Source organism: Astatotilapia calliptera, chromosome 13, assembly GCF_964374335.1.
Source record: "Astatotilapia calliptera chromosome 13, fAstCal68.1, whole genome shotgun sequence".
Lineage (NCBI taxonomy): Eukaryota > Metazoa > Chordata > Actinopteri > Cichliformes > Cichlidae > Astatotilapia > Astatotilapia calliptera.
In genome coordinates, this window is record NC_137434.1 from 24,016,413 (window position 1) to 24,033,478 (window position 17,066).

Sequence of the window (17,066 nt, forward strand, 5' to 3'; positions counted from 1 at the left end):
GCCTAAATGTTTTTTTTCTTACAAATACCTACAGTAATGATGTAAACTATAGCTTTTCAAACATAGCAAAATGTGTTGTTCAAAATGTGATTAGAAAATTAATAAAAGAAGTTAAACATTTAAACAGATGTGATATTCTTTTAAATGTAACATAAAAATGACAGTTTCCTTTGAATATTGAGTCTAAATATCTGTGTGACTTTGAAGACATGCTGTTAATCACCCACTACTTCCCCCATTAAATATCAGCATATTTACTCCTAATTGAGGTGACAGTTATTTTCTCTGCTCTGTTTATTAATATCCTCCAAGTTTAACATCGTCATCAAGTCTGAAAGTCTGAAAGTCAAACATCACTATTTGAGATGTGGACGGTTTTTGCATCCAAACCTCATTTTGGTTATCAACTAATTTAAATAATTTTCAATGTTTTTTTCAATTTTGTTTCATGTATTTTATTTAGCATACAAATAAAAAGTTAATTAATTAATTAAGTAATTATTAATTAAGTACTGAAAAACACATCTGATCTGTTCAATAAACCGAAATAGCTGTCAGCCAGGTCAGAACAGTTACTGTTGATGGTTATTTTTAAGCGTATTATAAACATACAAGAAATTAAATATAAATATTTCATTATTTTAAGTGCAAAGGATTTCATCCTCAAAAATCATGGTTGTTGTCAAACCACTGTAGTCACTCTGGAACACTTACAGTGGAACTATTATGGTCACAGTATATTTAAACAGAGGGACTTTGCATTATTCACAGTTCTATCATATATTAGACCTTGGTGAAATGTATTCGCTGTCTAAAAATATTTTAGATTATCTTTCTTTAAAGCCATCCTTCTTTTAAACCCAATTTGTTCTTATAGACTGGCCCTCACATATAGAAGGATTGAACAGCAGAAATATGGGAATAATGCATAATCAAATTGCAGCTTTAAATAACTTTAATAGATATTCAAAAACATTTTATTGCTACAAGACATAATATTTGTAGTATTATGCAGTATTATTTATATCCTCGACATCTCTGAGCCTCTTGCTTTCCTTTCCGACAGCTTTCACCTTACTGGAAGCCTCAAGTGCAAATTTACCAATGGTCTCTAATAGTAAATGTCCCTAAAGAAAGACATAAACAACTGAGTTTCATTTTATTTATTTATTTTTCATCTTCATATATCTATATATACCTAGATTTTCTAGAAATACTATTATTTTATTTTTTAAATTCTATTTTATATTAATTATATTATATTTTTAATTTATGGCTGAATTACTTACATAAGACATCCTGATCATCAGTCTTTCACAGCAGTGTCCATAGCTCTGACGGAGGCAGCCTATCAGATGTCAACATATCGCCTCCTCGCTGCTGATTGGCTGACTCGTGGAGGAATGGGATGTCGGGACAGCAAAGATGTCCGCGCTCATTTGAAAACCTGCTATAGGCGAATACGGAATTTGCCACTTGTTTTTATGTTTGTAGGGTGACAACGTTGTGCTCAAGCGAGACGCATTGAAAGGAAAGATAAGGACTCCGCGACAAGGGCCAGACTATTCCTTAATATCAGGTTAGCGGCTAAATGTCTCCTTGTAAGCTGAAAGCTAGCTGCAGCTAACGATAGCTAGCATGCTAGTCGGGCCGTTTCAATGGTGTTTAGTGTCAGCATGCAGACTCATAGCTGACTGTCAAGTTGTATATTTATGTAATTTACAGCGTCTTAGTTTCTGTAGAGTACCGAACTTTGTTTGGGGGAGTTTTTGAGGTAAGAACTTCCAGCTAACTTCTAGCATGTCGCGTCTATCAAAGTCAACAGAAACTTGCTACCGTGGAAGTCCTGTGGAAATTGTTAATGAGATTTCTATCTCCTACTATGTTGACCCCTCTAACGGGATAGTTTTAGTAATAGTAAAGGTCCAGTGAGCCTGCTTCAGCCAGCTAAGTTGTCGATGTGTTAATAGAGAACATTTTTTAGCCACCAGTAATGCAATCTGTCCTTCAGTCAAGTAAATTAAAGTTATTTACGCAGAGGAAGTGTATTTACACCTCATCTTATACTCACTGGTATTCACAGTACTTTACAGATAAGCTACTGATAAAAGTGATGTCATCATTAATGTCATAAAGAGAAAATGACAGAAGAGAACAGTTTATGTGAAACTCTTTGTTCTTAAGTACTACAGTAAACTTGTCTCGAGGATCTATACTTTATTTTTTATCGTATTAAATAATGGATATGAATACTACAGCTAAACGGACTGGTATGGCGCAAATTGGTGATGCTCTTCAGTTGTGTCTGAAAAAAGGTCTTGCTTGCTTTTAAATACTGTTATTTATACCTCAAACTCTGTTCTTCCCAGAAATAATGCTGATATCTGAAACTCATGTCGGAAGTCGTGTATGAAGAGACAGCCACGATGATTGCCGCAGGGGAATTGCAGTCATTTGTCCCGTTTGGCCGCGAGCACTGCAGGAACCATCCAAACGCCTTCAACCTGCAGCTCAGAGAGCTCCAGCCTGCCTCCGAGCTGTGGGCATCAGATGGTGCTGCTGGCCTGGTGGGGTCCCTGCAGGAAGTCAGTCTGCAGGAGAGAGAGAGGGTGAGAGTGTCTAGTATTATGATCTATAATTTTTCATAATAGGAGTGGGCCATCTAACAGTCTTATTTAATGGATAGCCTGAATTGTTCTCCTGACCTGCTCTTCAGAGGAACTGGTGTGTATTAAACAGTAAAAATATAAGAAGGAAAATGGTAAATAGAATACACCTAAAGCGTTTAAATTTGTTTTTTCATTAACATATCTTTAATTACTTTAAATCTTTAATTATTTTTTTACACTAATATAGTCAGTGCAATTGTTACAACACTGCTGCACTGCAGTACTTAATGTGTTGTTAAGCTCAAATGTGGTTTTGATTTGGTTTTTGTGTTGATGTGTTTTGAATGACAGGAATTTTGGCAGCTTAGGAAGGGCTGCAAGGGAGTCAAAGAGGAAGATGTGGAATTTGAAGAAGAACTCTATGCAGCAGGAAACGTGGTTGTCTGGAGCCAGGGTAGTAGGGCTCAAGCTTCCAGTGTATATAAGGCCTTCACTGTTGACAGCCCAGTGCAGCAGGTCTGTTTCTAATTGTTTTGTGTACTACATGGTCTCTCATAATTGTGCTTGTCCATTCTCATTTCTAAGGGCAAATGAGGGACCATCTTGTTTTCTGTCAGGAATCAGTATGGCTTTTGCTTTACTATATAGATTGTATATCACCCACGATGATTGTCAGGATTCTGTGCTCTAAGACTTGAAACAGTTTTTTTTTTTGTTTTTGTATTATTTCCAGGCCTTGTGGTGCAACTTTGCTGCTCCTCACAAGAAGAATGATGGTACTGTGTCTTTTTGTGCAGTTTTTTGCTTATTCATATTGCAGTCCTGATGAACAAAACACAGAATGTTTTTAATGTTTTGCAGATGAAGAAGTGGAGCTCACAGTGTGTATTGTCCAGAGTAGCTGTGTTAATGTTCACACCATGACTGGAAAAGACTTCATCTCACCACTGCCCTTCCAGGTGAGGTATAAAGCAATATTAATGGGGAATGTTTATATCCAGCGAAAGAGATGGGTCTACACATGAGCCACAAAATTCTTTTAAATCTGTGTGACTCAGTTGGACCTCCACTACCTAAACTTTCACCTCAACACAGATGCAAGCTGACATGCAGCAGTAACTGCAGGCTTCTTTGTGTGTCTCCCATGTTCCAGAACACTGCTGAATAAAAGGATAATTTGATTAGTGGATGCATAAGTCTCTGAAACATTACCCCACCTCGCTGCTGAACTAAAACCACACAACCCACCACGTTTGGATTAGGGATATTTCTCAGAGCCATTATTGGTTAACCATTTTCTGGTTAACCAGTAATGATAGAAAATTTGCATCACTGATAGTGGGAAGTAAGTGTGTGTGAGTTTATGTGTGTGCATAGCTTTGTGTATTTACGAGTGTCTTTCACTCAGTAGTCTGTTGCACACCAACAAAATATAATTTGATTTCAGGATGTGTTTTCAACGTTTGAGTTTTGTTTTTTTGTTTTTTTAAACTTGAGGCATTCGTGATAAAGCATTTGATATTTTCTTACGGGAAAGGTTGGACATACACTCTTACTAAATAACTGAATTTAATAAAGGGGCAAGCAAACTGTGGGTTGGTGTTGTGAGAAAGGCAAGAAACACCTTGTGAGAGCCTTTGTGACAGGAAGAATCCCCACTGCTGTGGTGTCCCTGACACTGAAGCTCTCAGGGTGTTGCACTTTTCTTAACCTTTCAGTGCTGTTTTTAAGTGGCAGAGAATATCATTAGTATTAGTTTCAATAGAAAGTTATTCAAGATAATTTAAAAATGGTACAAGTAACCATTTTTTTAAATAATAATTTTAATAGTTGGGATGTAAAATGCAAAGTTTTGTGAATATTGTCAGTTTTTCAATATTCATTTATATAAGGCTGTATTAAACTACTCTAGGAAAGCAAAGAAAACAAGTGGCACCTCTAGCCTTAAAATAAATATCTGACAGAGACTTTATTCATGATTGTTGGACAAAATTTAACCTAACTATGAATTTTATTATTTACTGGTCAGGATGGATCTGTGTAAACAGAATGCAGTTTTTTTGTATTGTTTTAAATGCAGGTCAAAATATTGAACGGTTTAGCATTTAAGGGGGCTATATGGACACCCAAGTTTGTGAATGCAATAACTTAAGAATGAAGTCACATAGGATTTTGAAAATTATACCATCGGTGTATCTACTAAAAATCTTGTACTAGTTTGAATCTCAGAAACCTTGACCTCATGAGAACAAGGCGATGTAAAATTTGGAAATTCATACTTCTACTAGGAGGCTGGGGAGTACCATCGGCTGCCATCAGTGTTTTTAAAAATTGTTGATACCAGACATCTGTTAAAAATGTTTCATGAGTCTGTACTGTCTTTTCTTTTCAAGGTGTCAAATGTGTGGGCAACAAAGTTTGGACTTCTTATGGAACGTAAAAACACAGCAAATGATGCACATTTCAGCCCCCCTGGGTATGTGCTCACACTCTGCACTTGCAATCACATGCCTTCACAAGTACATCTGTATCTCTGTATCTCATTGTATCTCATTGTACAACTGTATAGTGACAATAAAGGCATTCTATTCTACATGACACATGTTTCGATTAATCAGTGCATCCATGTGAAATAATGTAGTGACAGACATTTCTACACTGACCTACATACACAAACATAAAGTATATAAACGAGGGATTGAGCTCTTATTCCACCCCATACAGGGAACCTCTGCCCACAGTTTTCAGCATGCTGCATCCTCTAGATGAGATCGCACCAGTTGTGTGTAAACCTGCAGGTATGAGACACTGATCTTCTCAGAATGAGATCTTGTGAACGTATTTCATATTTTTCCTGAATTTGTGCGTATTCTTTTTTCCAGGCCTGTTTGAAGGCTCCCGTGTGCAGTATGTGTCTGACTCGGCCATGAAGATAGTGTTCACCTGCTGTCAGCCGTCTATAGTTGTATCATATGACACAGTTCAAGGAATACACTCTGTCTGGACTCTGCGCAAAGTCACACATGATGTGAGTGATCATAAATACACACAAAGACACTAAAACCAACTAAGTTCTTCCTAAACTAAAGCCTTTTAACCCTGTCAGGAGCGCTCTACAGTCCTGCGGTGTCCGGCAGAACCGGTTGGGACACCGTTGGGTCTGATGGCTTCAGGCTTTCTCACTTCTCATTTGCGGAATGTCTCCCGTCATGACTCCCCTGGTGGCACTGGTCCAAGTGGGCATGGTCTTGGGACTGGAACAAGGTACTGAAAATGGAGCAGCCTAATCAAGTGATTAGCAGACGGGCAGGAATTAGTTAGCGTCTTGTTACATTTCTGAGTAAAGCAAAAGTCCCACTGTCTAAAGACAGCTCCTCAGTTATTGGGGTTGCTGCTGTGTCATACAGACTGAACAATAAAGTGATACTTAATGGATTATATTGCCTTAAAAATAATTACAAGTTATAAACTTAGAGACCAAAACGTCAGCATCTGACCTGGTTACTGTTTTTCTTCCTGCAGTGCTGTTGGTTCCAGCTCTCCCCTCCACTACAGTGCTTTGCACAGCCACCAGAGCAGGATTGTCACATCCTCACCAGGAACTCACTCTCGAGTTCATTCTCCGAGTATATCCAACATGGCCGCCCTCAGGTGAGGTTAACCTAGCCAATGAGGACCATACCCATAATAGGTAAAAACTGAAAAATGCTTATCCCCTGTCCTCCTGTCTCAGCCGTGCCCACTCTCCAGGCATGGCAGCTCCATCCTTTTCAGGTGTGGCTCGTTTCAACACGTCTTTGCACAGCTCATCCCCCAGGGGGCACCATGGCTTGTTAGCATCTCCCAACAGTACTATCAATGAGACAGTGTTGGTCCCAGAGATGGAACCTATCATACCTGACCTCTGCATGGAGCAGCTATGGAGTGAGGCGGTAACTGCTGGCTCCAACAGGTAATTGGCAGCATTGAAATCTAACTTCAAAGCTTTTGACTAGTTTTAGCTCAAAGGTCGCTCTTAAAAATGTAAAAATTGCTTTTAAGCCTGTAACTCTTTTGTCGTATTGTAAATGTGAGGCTATTTTAATCAGTAAAGGAAAAAACAATAAGCAATGAAAGCTTGAATGGTCTTGCAAAGTTGTTCATTAGCCTTTAGATCAAAGTTTGTGAGCAACTTGTTCTTTGTGTTTGCATAATACACAACTTTTTTTTTTTAAAGACATCATTTGTATTCTATGTAATACAGTTCTTTCTGTTGCTTTAGGCTGTTCCAATTTAGCAAATTCTGCTGTTTGACATCAGTTAGCATCTCTTTTTACCATTTACAGGGAAATGAGCAGCCAGGCATCTAAAGTATTCCTGACCTCTGATCTCTGTGAGAATCATTACTTGTGTTTCCTGGTGGAATCTCACCAACAGCTCAGGTAAACAAACATACACACATCTTTGTCCACCTTAATTTGTTGTGAAATGTGAGTTCACAAGTTAACTTTTTTTTTTTTCATGATCATTTTATTTTCTGCAGATGTGTGAAGTTTATTGAGAGCAATGATACGTCACAGCTCATCTTCCCCTCTGTCACAACCATCCCTGCTAAAGATGCGGAGCCTCTGCAGGTGCATTATAAAATTCTATCATGGAGAGTTGAAAGGGAAAGCGCAAAAGTTAAAACGGGGGAAAACGGTATTCATTAGAGTCAAGAGTCTGTATGAAGTTTATGGTGCTGTACTGTGCTGAAAATAGCCCTTAGCAGGCTGTAAACATTGTGTAGGAGGCCTTCCTGTATTTTTATTTTTTATTTTTATTTTTTTTAAATCTTATCCGGATGATTACAAGTTTTGCAAGATATAATTAAGGTTTTCCTTGCTACCTACAGGAACTAATGTGTGTATATACATGAGATAAATCTGTTTCGCAAAGGATTTTGTGAAAAACTGTAATTAAAACTTTAAAAATAAAACTGTAATTATTTATCATAGTGGTGGTTATGTCCAGTCCATGCCTATCAAAAAAGTCTAATAGCAAAATGTTTTTTCTAGTTTAGATCAGGTTGGTCATTCTTTCCTGAAACGTTTAGTTTTCTCCATCATCTGGATGGTAAAACTACCATGTGACCTGAGGTCACCCAGGAAAACTATGGAGTTGGATGCTTGAATTTTGGAGCAGAAACCAGTGATTTATGTTTATTCATTATCATTTCAACTTTTAAGTTATTTTTTTTAAGTATGCACATTTACAGGTTCTAGCATCTTGTGTGAATATTTGATAATTTTCTTTGTATTAAGTTGTTGACAGTTGGGGAAATTACAGCAGGTTTTTTTTGTTTGTTTGTTTGGTTTTTTTGGAGTAACATTCAATGTGTTTCTGACAATGAAACTTTGCTCCTCAGAGTATAGATGCCATGCTAGTTCTGGAGGCCTGTGGTAGTTTGGTTCTCTATACAGGAATCACCAGGGTAAGCACAGCTGCCTTTGCTTCCTGTAGATGACAATTGAGTTCTCAGATTTTTTGATTGATTGATTGATTGATTGATTGATTGATTTATTTAACGGTGTAATGAATCATGGGATTGCTTTCTTGGCTGTCACCTAGGTCAGCAAGGTGTTTGTGCCTGGACTGTTGTCACCCTCCTTCAGCCTGACCAATCACCTCCCTCACCGCAGCACTCCAGTGGAAACTGTTAGCACACCTGCTAACGCTGGCAGTAGGCATCTCCAAAGACTTGATGAGGTATTAACATGCATTGTAAATGCACTTTTCTTTGCTTTTTAAGTGTGTACTGTATATCTGGTACATTTGACTCCTTTGGTTCACCTCTCTATTTTGACACCTCTCTTCAGGATGCCATGCCTTCACCAGTGACAGGGCTAAGGGGTCCAAACATTAAACACCATGATGCTTCCTTTTTGGAGGATTACACATTTCAGCCAGCCACACCCTACATCAATGCCTTACGTGATCCTGTCTGCAACCGGGTGACTCTGGTAGGTTTTCTGTGTTTAACATAGATGGCATTGATCCCTTTTTTTCCCTCAACAATAGGTAAAACGTGTGTTTTGTAATCATGGGGAATTAACTCAGATGATCGGTCATCCACACACTCACAGTCAGTACAAGAAACAGATGATGTAATCAAATCAAAGCCAAAACAAAACACAAGTTCAAATTAATGTTTGGTGTCCTAATTTTTTAACTCATCTGAGTTTAATGACATATACAGAGCTGATTATTAGAAGGGGACTTTTCGGATACAAACTGCCAAAAGATGGTTGTCAGCTGTCAGTGCAGTGGAGGGTAAAAACGCATCAAGTGAAATTTGGACTGACTGCTACTGCACCACGACAACATAGTGAGACTCTCCCTTAAGGTGTTGTTTCTTGTTTCTCATGTCTATCTGTGTCTGCACAAGTGATTCAGGCACATTCATATTTGTGAATGACGGTTACAAAAGCAACGTTGTTCGTGTTTCTGCCTCTTGGGTTAATCCTGTCAGACTTGGTCTAGACACTCTCTTCAGCTCCAGGACTTTACATTATTCTCTAAGTTACACACCAGCCAAACATCACTGTTTCTTTCTCTTATACATCATCAGAAAGCTTTCTGTCTGCAGGCTGCTGCTCTTTTGACTTTGCTCATTGAATTTCTGTTTGAGACCTCAATATGTCAATCCAGAGACTAATTGTTCCTAATGCGGCGCACTGGACTTTTCAAACCTCCTGCTCCTGTTGAGTTTCACATCAGGGTTTCTTTCATGAAAAAATGACAAGAACAGGACAAAACCTGCTGGAGAAAATGTGATGAGAGCTTTTGGTCTGTTTTTCCATCTAGAGCACAGCTATTCAAAATAATTGGAAATATACAGTTATAATCCTGGTGAAAATGTGAAAGTTGCATGCTCTCAGTGACTGATTTGGTTATTTTTCTTTTCAGCTGATGATATTAGCTGTGATGCAGCTGGTAGAATAATTGGATATAACTTGCTGCAACAGAAAAATGCTGCTGTATACATAATTGCAGGACAGGAAATGCTCGGAATTACCGCAACTTGTGAACTGATTACTCGTAAAGTATAGCAATAATAATATAGTAATAATAATTCAAGACACCCAAGGACACTTTACAATTGGATAAAACACATAATGAAAAAATGAAGAAAAGTAAAACGAGTGCAAGCAATCATGAAATATTAAGTGAACCCTATAATTTATATCTTGTTGAGTTTTCTTTAGCATCAAGAAGCTGCTTCTTAGACTTGCACATCAACAGGAAGAATTGTTGGAGTGTTCATGTAACTGTTTCAGTTCATCAGTATTTCTGGGATGTCTTGATTAAACCCAGCAGAGAGAGGAAGTCATTTGGTTGAAGACGGGACTCTTTTGACTTGACCATTTCAACGCACGTTTTAAAAAATTCTGTTATTCTGTTGTTGACTTACTGGTGTGCTTTAGGTCATTGTCTTGTTGCATCACCAACACCACCAACTCTCCCAAGTTTCAGGTCACAAAGGCCCTGAAATCCACCTGAGGTACACCCTAGGAAGGTCGCCAGTCCATCACAAGGCTAATAGAGAGAGACAGTCCTCATTCACATTCACAGTCACACCAGAATTGGACACCAGAAATGCCTTGACCCGGCATAAAGAATACAATTTAGAATTCATCGTTCTTTTAACAAAGACTCAAGGCATCCCTAACACAACTAAACCATTCTTCGGAGTTGCGTAGACGTTTAGGTGTTGTTGTGCAGTGCTTTTTTTTTTTTAAATTTATTTATTTTTTTCTTCACTTCTAAACTCAACATTGTTAATTTTCACCGAAGGTCCAGGTTTAGCTTGCCTAACAACAAAGCAAAGAAGTTTTGTTAAACCTCCATTTTGTCTTTTGCAAACATGGGATGTTTTGTAATTATGTTTTTAATGGTTACTTTCTATTCTGTCCTTCAAAACTTTCCTTTTTCAATCTTTTTCTTATAATGAACACATGAACAAAGGTGTTAGCAAGTTTTACTTATGGTGTGATCTTTACAGGATGTACAGGCAGAGATTAATTATAGATGAAGATCAGACTACTTATTTTATGACAAATCAATACAGGAATCTTTATTTGAAATATTTCGAAGCATTTTGTTTCAAGTTATGGGTTGAAAATTTCATGTGTGTTGCACTTTTGACAAAATGCTGTAAGAACGCCTGATGTGACATCAGTGATTGGAGTAGTGCTTGAAAGTTTAATCAGCTTAAGTTGCAGCCAGGAAGTTTCTGACTGCATGTAATTAAATGTTATTTGCTGTTGTTTAGTGTTTCTGTCTAGTATACCCGAAGACAATGAGTTATTGCACACACCAGTTTCTTTTTTCTGAGATTTGCAATCAGGCTTTCTCTGTTGAGGTCTTTTATCAGTTTTGTGCTCACAAACAGCTGTTTTGCACTGATATAAAATTGATGTGAAATTGAACTTAAAGAGTATAATTTAAATGTATGCACAATCTGTCTCCACAATTTCTCCAGGAACTAAGCATTGGCACAATGCTGAGGATTTCTATCCCAGAGATTGCTACTTCAGACCTGGGTGAGTCACACATATATACATTTAAAAAAAATAAATCAAAGAAACGCTCTCACACATTTAAGAGTTGACATTGCAGCCGACAATGTTGGCGTGTACATTTTAAGTGAGACCACACACAGATCGCTTAGTCAGTGCGGTGAGGTCCTTTAATTAGGTTTGAGAGCCTCTCTGCATCGTGTCCACAGTGACATATAATCTTGATGTCTTGAGGACCATTATGAGGCAGACACACATGGGCAGCAAGCACAAAACATTACACTGATAAACACTTTCACAACACCAGAATTGTTAATTTTTTTTTTTAATCTATTAAAGAGGATAGTTAAATCTATTGTAAATAATAGATGTAGCTCAAATCTTTATATATGGCTTAACAGAATGATGTTGTGCATCATAACTACTTCAGGAAATGGAAAGGAAAGGTCGTACATGTATGAACTGAAAGCGAAATGTAATGTGTGTCTGAACCTCTGGTAATAAAATATCTGGAAACAGATGGCCTGCTATGCTGAGGTGAATTGGAAAGATGACACAGTTGTTTTTAGATGTGCAGAAGCACAGATATCCACATCTGCTCTTATTGTGTAATCTCTTACACAGGCTTGATGTAAAAATTAGTCAACAAATCTATTTGGTGTTTTCACTGTTTTTAAAAAGCCTGTTCTTTTGCTAAACCATTAACATCAGTTCACAGTGGGAATAAAAATGGAGGGATCTTCTTCTTTTCAGGTAGTACTAAAAGCTTTTAGCAGCTTTTATCTAAACAAATGTGGGGCAGCATCTTTGCCACTGCTGATAAAACCACTGTTGCCACTTCTTTTTTTTCTTTTTTTTTTGGTTAAGGTTTTCACCTTTTGGCTTTACTGAAATGTCATTATCCTTTCAGTTGTTTAAAAGTACCTGCCGGGGGGGGGGTTAATAACATTTTTAAGATCCAACAAACAGATTTGCATAATATATATTTTCTTGCTATGTTGTACCACAGCCTTTGATTATCTAATCAGCATTTTTAGATAATCATCCAAAGGTATTAACTTAAAAAAATAAATGCCTTTTTTAACTTTAAACCTTCCAAACTTTTCCAAAGATTCTGACTGTCTGCTCTGTCTGCTTCGTTTTCTTATGTAAGATTTTCCACATGAAATGGAAAATTACTGTTTGTTTTTCTGGAAAGACCACTCAGCTGGTAAAACAAACTCTATGGTATAACAGCAGACAGACCTATTCATTTCCCCGATGATTTCATTTCCCAATAGCACATAGTAGCTGATGACCATGTACTTTGTAATAATTAAACTAAATTACAGATATTTTTTTTCTAACCAATTAACTTTGAGGTCAGCTGGATGATTTCATCTGTTGTCTACCACTAGTGGATCTACTGTGACCATGAACCTTCTCTTCTAGCTTTTGTTCGTTTTTATTTTTAAAGCCTTCATTGTCACTAAGCAGTGTGTATCACTCTTGCTGCCTTGTGTACCTGCCTTTGTGTCTTGTTCATATGTTGCTCTCCATTATTTTGTAATCGATCCTGTAGACAAGGCTTTCTTCCTCTAATGAAATGGCATTTAGCTACCTCTTTCTTGACCTTTCCAACTCTGGGTGTCCAATTAAGATTCCCAGTGATGTTGATTAAGCATCTGATTGGCCAGAGTTGTTAGGAGACATGGTAGCGCTAATTACTGTTGTTGTGGTAGTTAGTTTGTAATTTCCATTTTTCTTTTTTGGGGGGTAGAGGATGATAGGTGGAAATTGTCAGATCAGGATGAGATTCATTAAAAAAAATCTGTTAAAAATAATTGTATTGCACTTTTTTTGTGTTTGTTTCTAAACTTCCATTTGTCTGTGGTTGGTAGCACAAGTATTAGAAAGTTTTAGCTCTAGTTTTAAGCCTAGAATTCAGGCAGTGGTTTTACTGAATTTAACACTTTTACAATAACATTTCCACCATTTTCTACAGCTGAGAGAATCCAACCAGCAACCTTTTATGTATTTCATCTTTTCCTGTTTTGAAATTATTGCATCTTAGAAAAACTAATGTTTTGTTTTCTCACATTCTTAATGATTATTATTCTTAAACGTAATATAACTAATAAAACTGTACAATGGTTATCTAATTCCATCCATTATATAGAAAAAATGTTAGTAAATGTGTGTTTTCTGAATTGCCTCATATGATTGTGAATTTCACACCTAACTACCATGAACTGTGACACTTTTGCTATTTCCCTTGTTCCCCTTCGTGTATTTCAGTGAGAAAGTGCCTTGAGGCAATTCGTTTTATCCTGCCTAAGGAAGCTGCTATGAAGGTTGGTGGAAGTGAACATGTGGAATTTCAGTTACAAATTATGTATTAGTTAAAAACTTGACATTGTGCGCAGACAAGCAAAGATTCAGAATAACAACTTAACCAGTCTGCCAATAATTTTAATTCAGTGCATTATTAACTCTACCAAGGAGGTGTGTGCGCGCGTGCGTGCGTACGTGTTCGTTCAGATGATTACTCAAAAAACTATTGATGGGTTTGCATGAAAATTCTACCTGTGATTGGTCAGTCTGGATCTGGATCTTTACCCATGATTTAATTTTTTGGGAAAGGTTTCACATAATTGAATTTGGCCATCGTATGTTCACAAATGCATTTCAAACTGAAATGAAGGGCAAAAAATTGGGAAAACTTGTGTTGATGGTCTTAAGTAAATGTATTTGCAATTTAATCCAAATCCAGACATCAAGAAGGATGGTCTGAATCTGGGACTTGTGTATGATATTGTGTAGGAAATTTTATACTCAGGAAAGGTAACCTCAAGCTGTGCTATTTATAAGCACTGAAACCTTTAGAGCGTAAGCTCTCCATCATGTTTATTTAAATGTTACTCAGTCGTGGTTAGTGTACAGAGTATGACATCAGAGTTGACCAACTAACTGTCTCCAACTAATCAAGAAGGAAAAACAAAGAAGGAAATGTATACAATAACAGCCTCATTAGGCTTTGGCAGAAATTGTATAGGATCTCATTAGGTAGAGTAAGAGGCTGAATGACAAAATTATGTTTTTCAGGGCTTTATTTTCACACAAACATGCAGATATACTCTTTATTTTCATTTAGTTTTGCTAAATTCTTTAAATGCAACAGGTTTTGGTGAAATGGTATAACATCTACAATGCACCTGGAGGTCCCAGTGCCCACACAGAGTGGAGCCTGTTTGTCACCTGCTTCATGACACTGATGGGCTACAACACCGAGCGCCTGACCTGGACACGAAATGTGAGTCAGCATTTGTATTTTGTTTTTTAAACTGTAATTGTAATTTCCAGTTAATGTATTGTAGAAATGGCTTTCCAATTTGTTTCATAATTAATGACATTTGCAGTCATACTGAGTAGATTTAAAAATGAAACTTTCAGTAAAAATCTTGTACATTAATACAAAATGATTCTTGGCAGCCAAAAGCCTGGTCTGCTTTGAACTATTTTTTTTTTTTTTTTAATTCTTGACTAGAAAAATCCTATTGTGGCTTTAAACTGTAATTTGCATGTCTTGACCTTGCTCCCTGTCCTCCTTCCTACTTTCACAGCTGCATTTTGAAATGCCTCTCTCTCCAGTGATTGCAGCCAAGAAGGCTCGTCCCTCCGATGGAGGTTCTGATGAGGTGTGTTACTTAAGTGTGAGCTGTTGTGATGTTTTAGAGCACAATTATCAAGCTTGATTACAGCTTGTAGACTTATAATCCCTTAACAATCAATTATGCATGCAAGGGTTGTCTCACATAGTGAGACAGTGAAACAAGTGTTATAAAAGAAAACACAGCAAAAAGAAAGTGCTTCAATACTCTTGAATATACTTATATTATACTTATATACTTTTGAATCCCCCAAATTGCAGATTTTAGAAAGTAATATATATCACTAATGATTTCTAGTCTCATGAAACATCCCTTGACTTCTTTCCATGTCTTAATTTTCTCAGTTACTAAAGTTACATTTGTTCTATATACTGCTTGTGGTGGCCCCTTGGCCAGAATTTCCTGGAAAAATAATTTCTTGTTTCTCTGTAAGAGTTCCCTGGTTAAATTAATGATCTAAAATAGTGTAAATTTTTTTCTTTTTCTTTCTTATATTAAACAGTAATTTTAAAGGTCAAATTCATGTTTTAGAAACTGTTGTTTTGAAACAGATTCAGCTATTTTCATTTTAGCTTGTTTGCTGTTTACTTTTGCTATTGTGTTTATAAGTTTTAAGGACATAATAAAGCCTTTAACCTAAAGATTTTAAAAATACATTTTAGTAAAAAAAAGAAAAAAAAGAAGCAACCAGAAGTAAACCAGTACAGTCATGGAGAACTCTGTGTGATGGGAAATCCCAGTTTACTCTTAGGAGGGAGGGCAGTGGGGGGGGGGACTGTAATCTGTCCTACAATCCTAAACATAGTTACACATATTTGTGCTTTTGTCATTGAGGAGATTCACATTGGCACAATGTGTTCCCTTTCCCCTTGCTGTAACCCTAAATCTGAAACCCAAGTCTTAACCCTTGAAATGGCCCCTCCACAGTCTTCTTTAAATATTCCTAATTATTGGTTGGCTTCTTAAGTAATGTGTTCTCATTAGAGCAAAATATGGTTGGAAAATGTCAGTTAGCTGGAGGCTTAGGCTGTAGTGTGTGTGTGTGTGTGACCTGAAGAAATGTGTGAGTCACATTAGACTGGACGACAGTGTCAGCTTCTTACCTCTGTTGTCTTCATGCTGCATCAAAGATGTAAAGATGAGGGCAGAATTGTTAGAATTATTTCATTTCTGAAGGTTTTCCCAAGTCAGAGCAAGGTATGTTCAGCATAGCTTTTTCCAAACATCCCAATTTTTAATTTGGATACCTAAATTATTTTAGTTTGCCCACAGAAACACAATTATTTCACGAAAAACAAAATCAAACTGAAACGTATAAGCCCCCCGATGATAGAATCGACCTTTGTCTTCAGTTCACCTCACACATTTTCAGTAGGATCAGAGCTTTGTGCTGTAACATCATTTTGGTCTTTAAAATCTAGTGCTTCATATTTTGGGTCATCGTTGTGTTTGCAGACGAACTGACAATCCAGACCCAGTTTGCTGCTGCTTGAAGTTTTCTTTCAAAACTAAATTGATGAAATTCCCAGTTCCAGTTCCATAATACTCCCACCACTGTGTTTCACTATAGGGATGATGTTCTTTGAATTGCATGCCTCTCCCTTTTTTCTCCAAACTCATTCATCATTCATATTATTGTTTCTATTTTGCTAACGATCTGCATCCCCTTACCAATCAAATTATAAACAATGGAGAGCCATGAGTTGGACCAAAATGCGGTCTGTCTTGTCAAGTGACCAAATGCACAGAAATGTCTCAAAGATCATTTTGCAGTTCACATAACATTTTACTGACTGTATTTGATGTTTTGGTCTCTGGTTTTAAAAGCTATCTTTTTGACTGGTGTTTATCTTTGTTTCCTCTCCCTGTAGGACTGGGACTACTTGATGGGGTCCCATTACCACCGTCAGATGAATTTCTTGCCCGTTGCCACTTCACTGGATGCCAGTGGCAATAGTACAGTCACTTCAGAAACTGAAGGCCTGTGCACTGTATGTACCAAACACTGGGTGAATCCATATACTGCATGTTCTTTGATTCTGTTTGTTTGTTGGTGTATTTGGGCTTAGACATTATGGGTATGATTTGTTGGAATAAGAGTTAATGCTCACAAATAGAGGTGTAATCAACCATACTTCTTCTTCTTCCATCACCACCTTATTTTTTTTCCTCATTCAAATTTCCTGATAAAACAATGAGAGATTCCCAGCACACTGATTGTAGGTATATTCAGTATGCCTGCAGACTTTTGTGAACTAGCAAACTGT

The 17,066-nt window shown here is 37.2% G+C and overlaps 1 protein-coding gene across 1 annotated transcript in view; it reads left to right on the top strand.

Moving 5' to 3' along the window:
- Positions 1–1,383: 1,383 nt before the first annotated feature.
- The window catches only part of anapc1 (anaphase promoting complex subunit 1), a 60,310-nt gene continuing 44,627 nt past the window's right edge, over positions 1,384–17,066 (top strand). Inside the window, exons 1-21 of the mRNA XM_026189811.2 lie at positions 1,384–1,579; positions 2,370–2,609; positions 2,961–3,125; positions 3,343–3,385; positions 3,471–3,568; positions 5,003–5,085; positions 5,334–5,407; positions 5,492–5,637; positions 5,716–5,873; positions 6,132–6,260; positions 6,343–6,561; positions 6,935–7,030; positions 7,132–7,222; positions 7,996–8,061; positions 8,199–8,336; positions 8,447–8,590; positions 11,113–11,173; positions 13,427–13,482; positions 14,310–14,441; positions 14,752–14,826; positions 16,671–16,790. Of these exons, the coding sequence (XP_026045596.2) occupies positions 2,394–2,609; positions 2,961–3,125; positions 3,343–3,385; positions 3,471–3,568; positions 5,003–5,085; positions 5,334–5,407; positions 5,492–5,637; positions 5,716–5,873; positions 6,132–6,260; positions 6,343–6,561; positions 6,935–7,030; positions 7,132–7,222; positions 7,996–8,061; positions 8,199–8,336; positions 8,447–8,590; positions 11,113–11,173; positions 13,427–13,482; positions 14,310–14,441; positions 14,752–14,826; positions 16,671–16,790 (2,310 nt within the window). The 5' untranslated portion in view covers positions 1,384–1,579; positions 2,370–2,393. The remainder of the gene's footprint in view (positions 1,580–2,369; positions 2,610–2,960; positions 3,126–3,342; positions 3,386–3,470; positions 3,569–5,002; positions 5,086–5,333; positions 5,408–5,491; positions 5,638–5,715; positions 5,874–6,131; positions 6,261–6,342; positions 6,562–6,934; positions 7,031–7,131; positions 7,223–7,995; positions 8,062–8,198; positions 8,337–8,446; positions 8,591–11,112; positions 11,174–13,426; positions 13,483–14,309; positions 14,442–14,751; positions 14,827–16,670; positions 16,791–17,066) is intronic.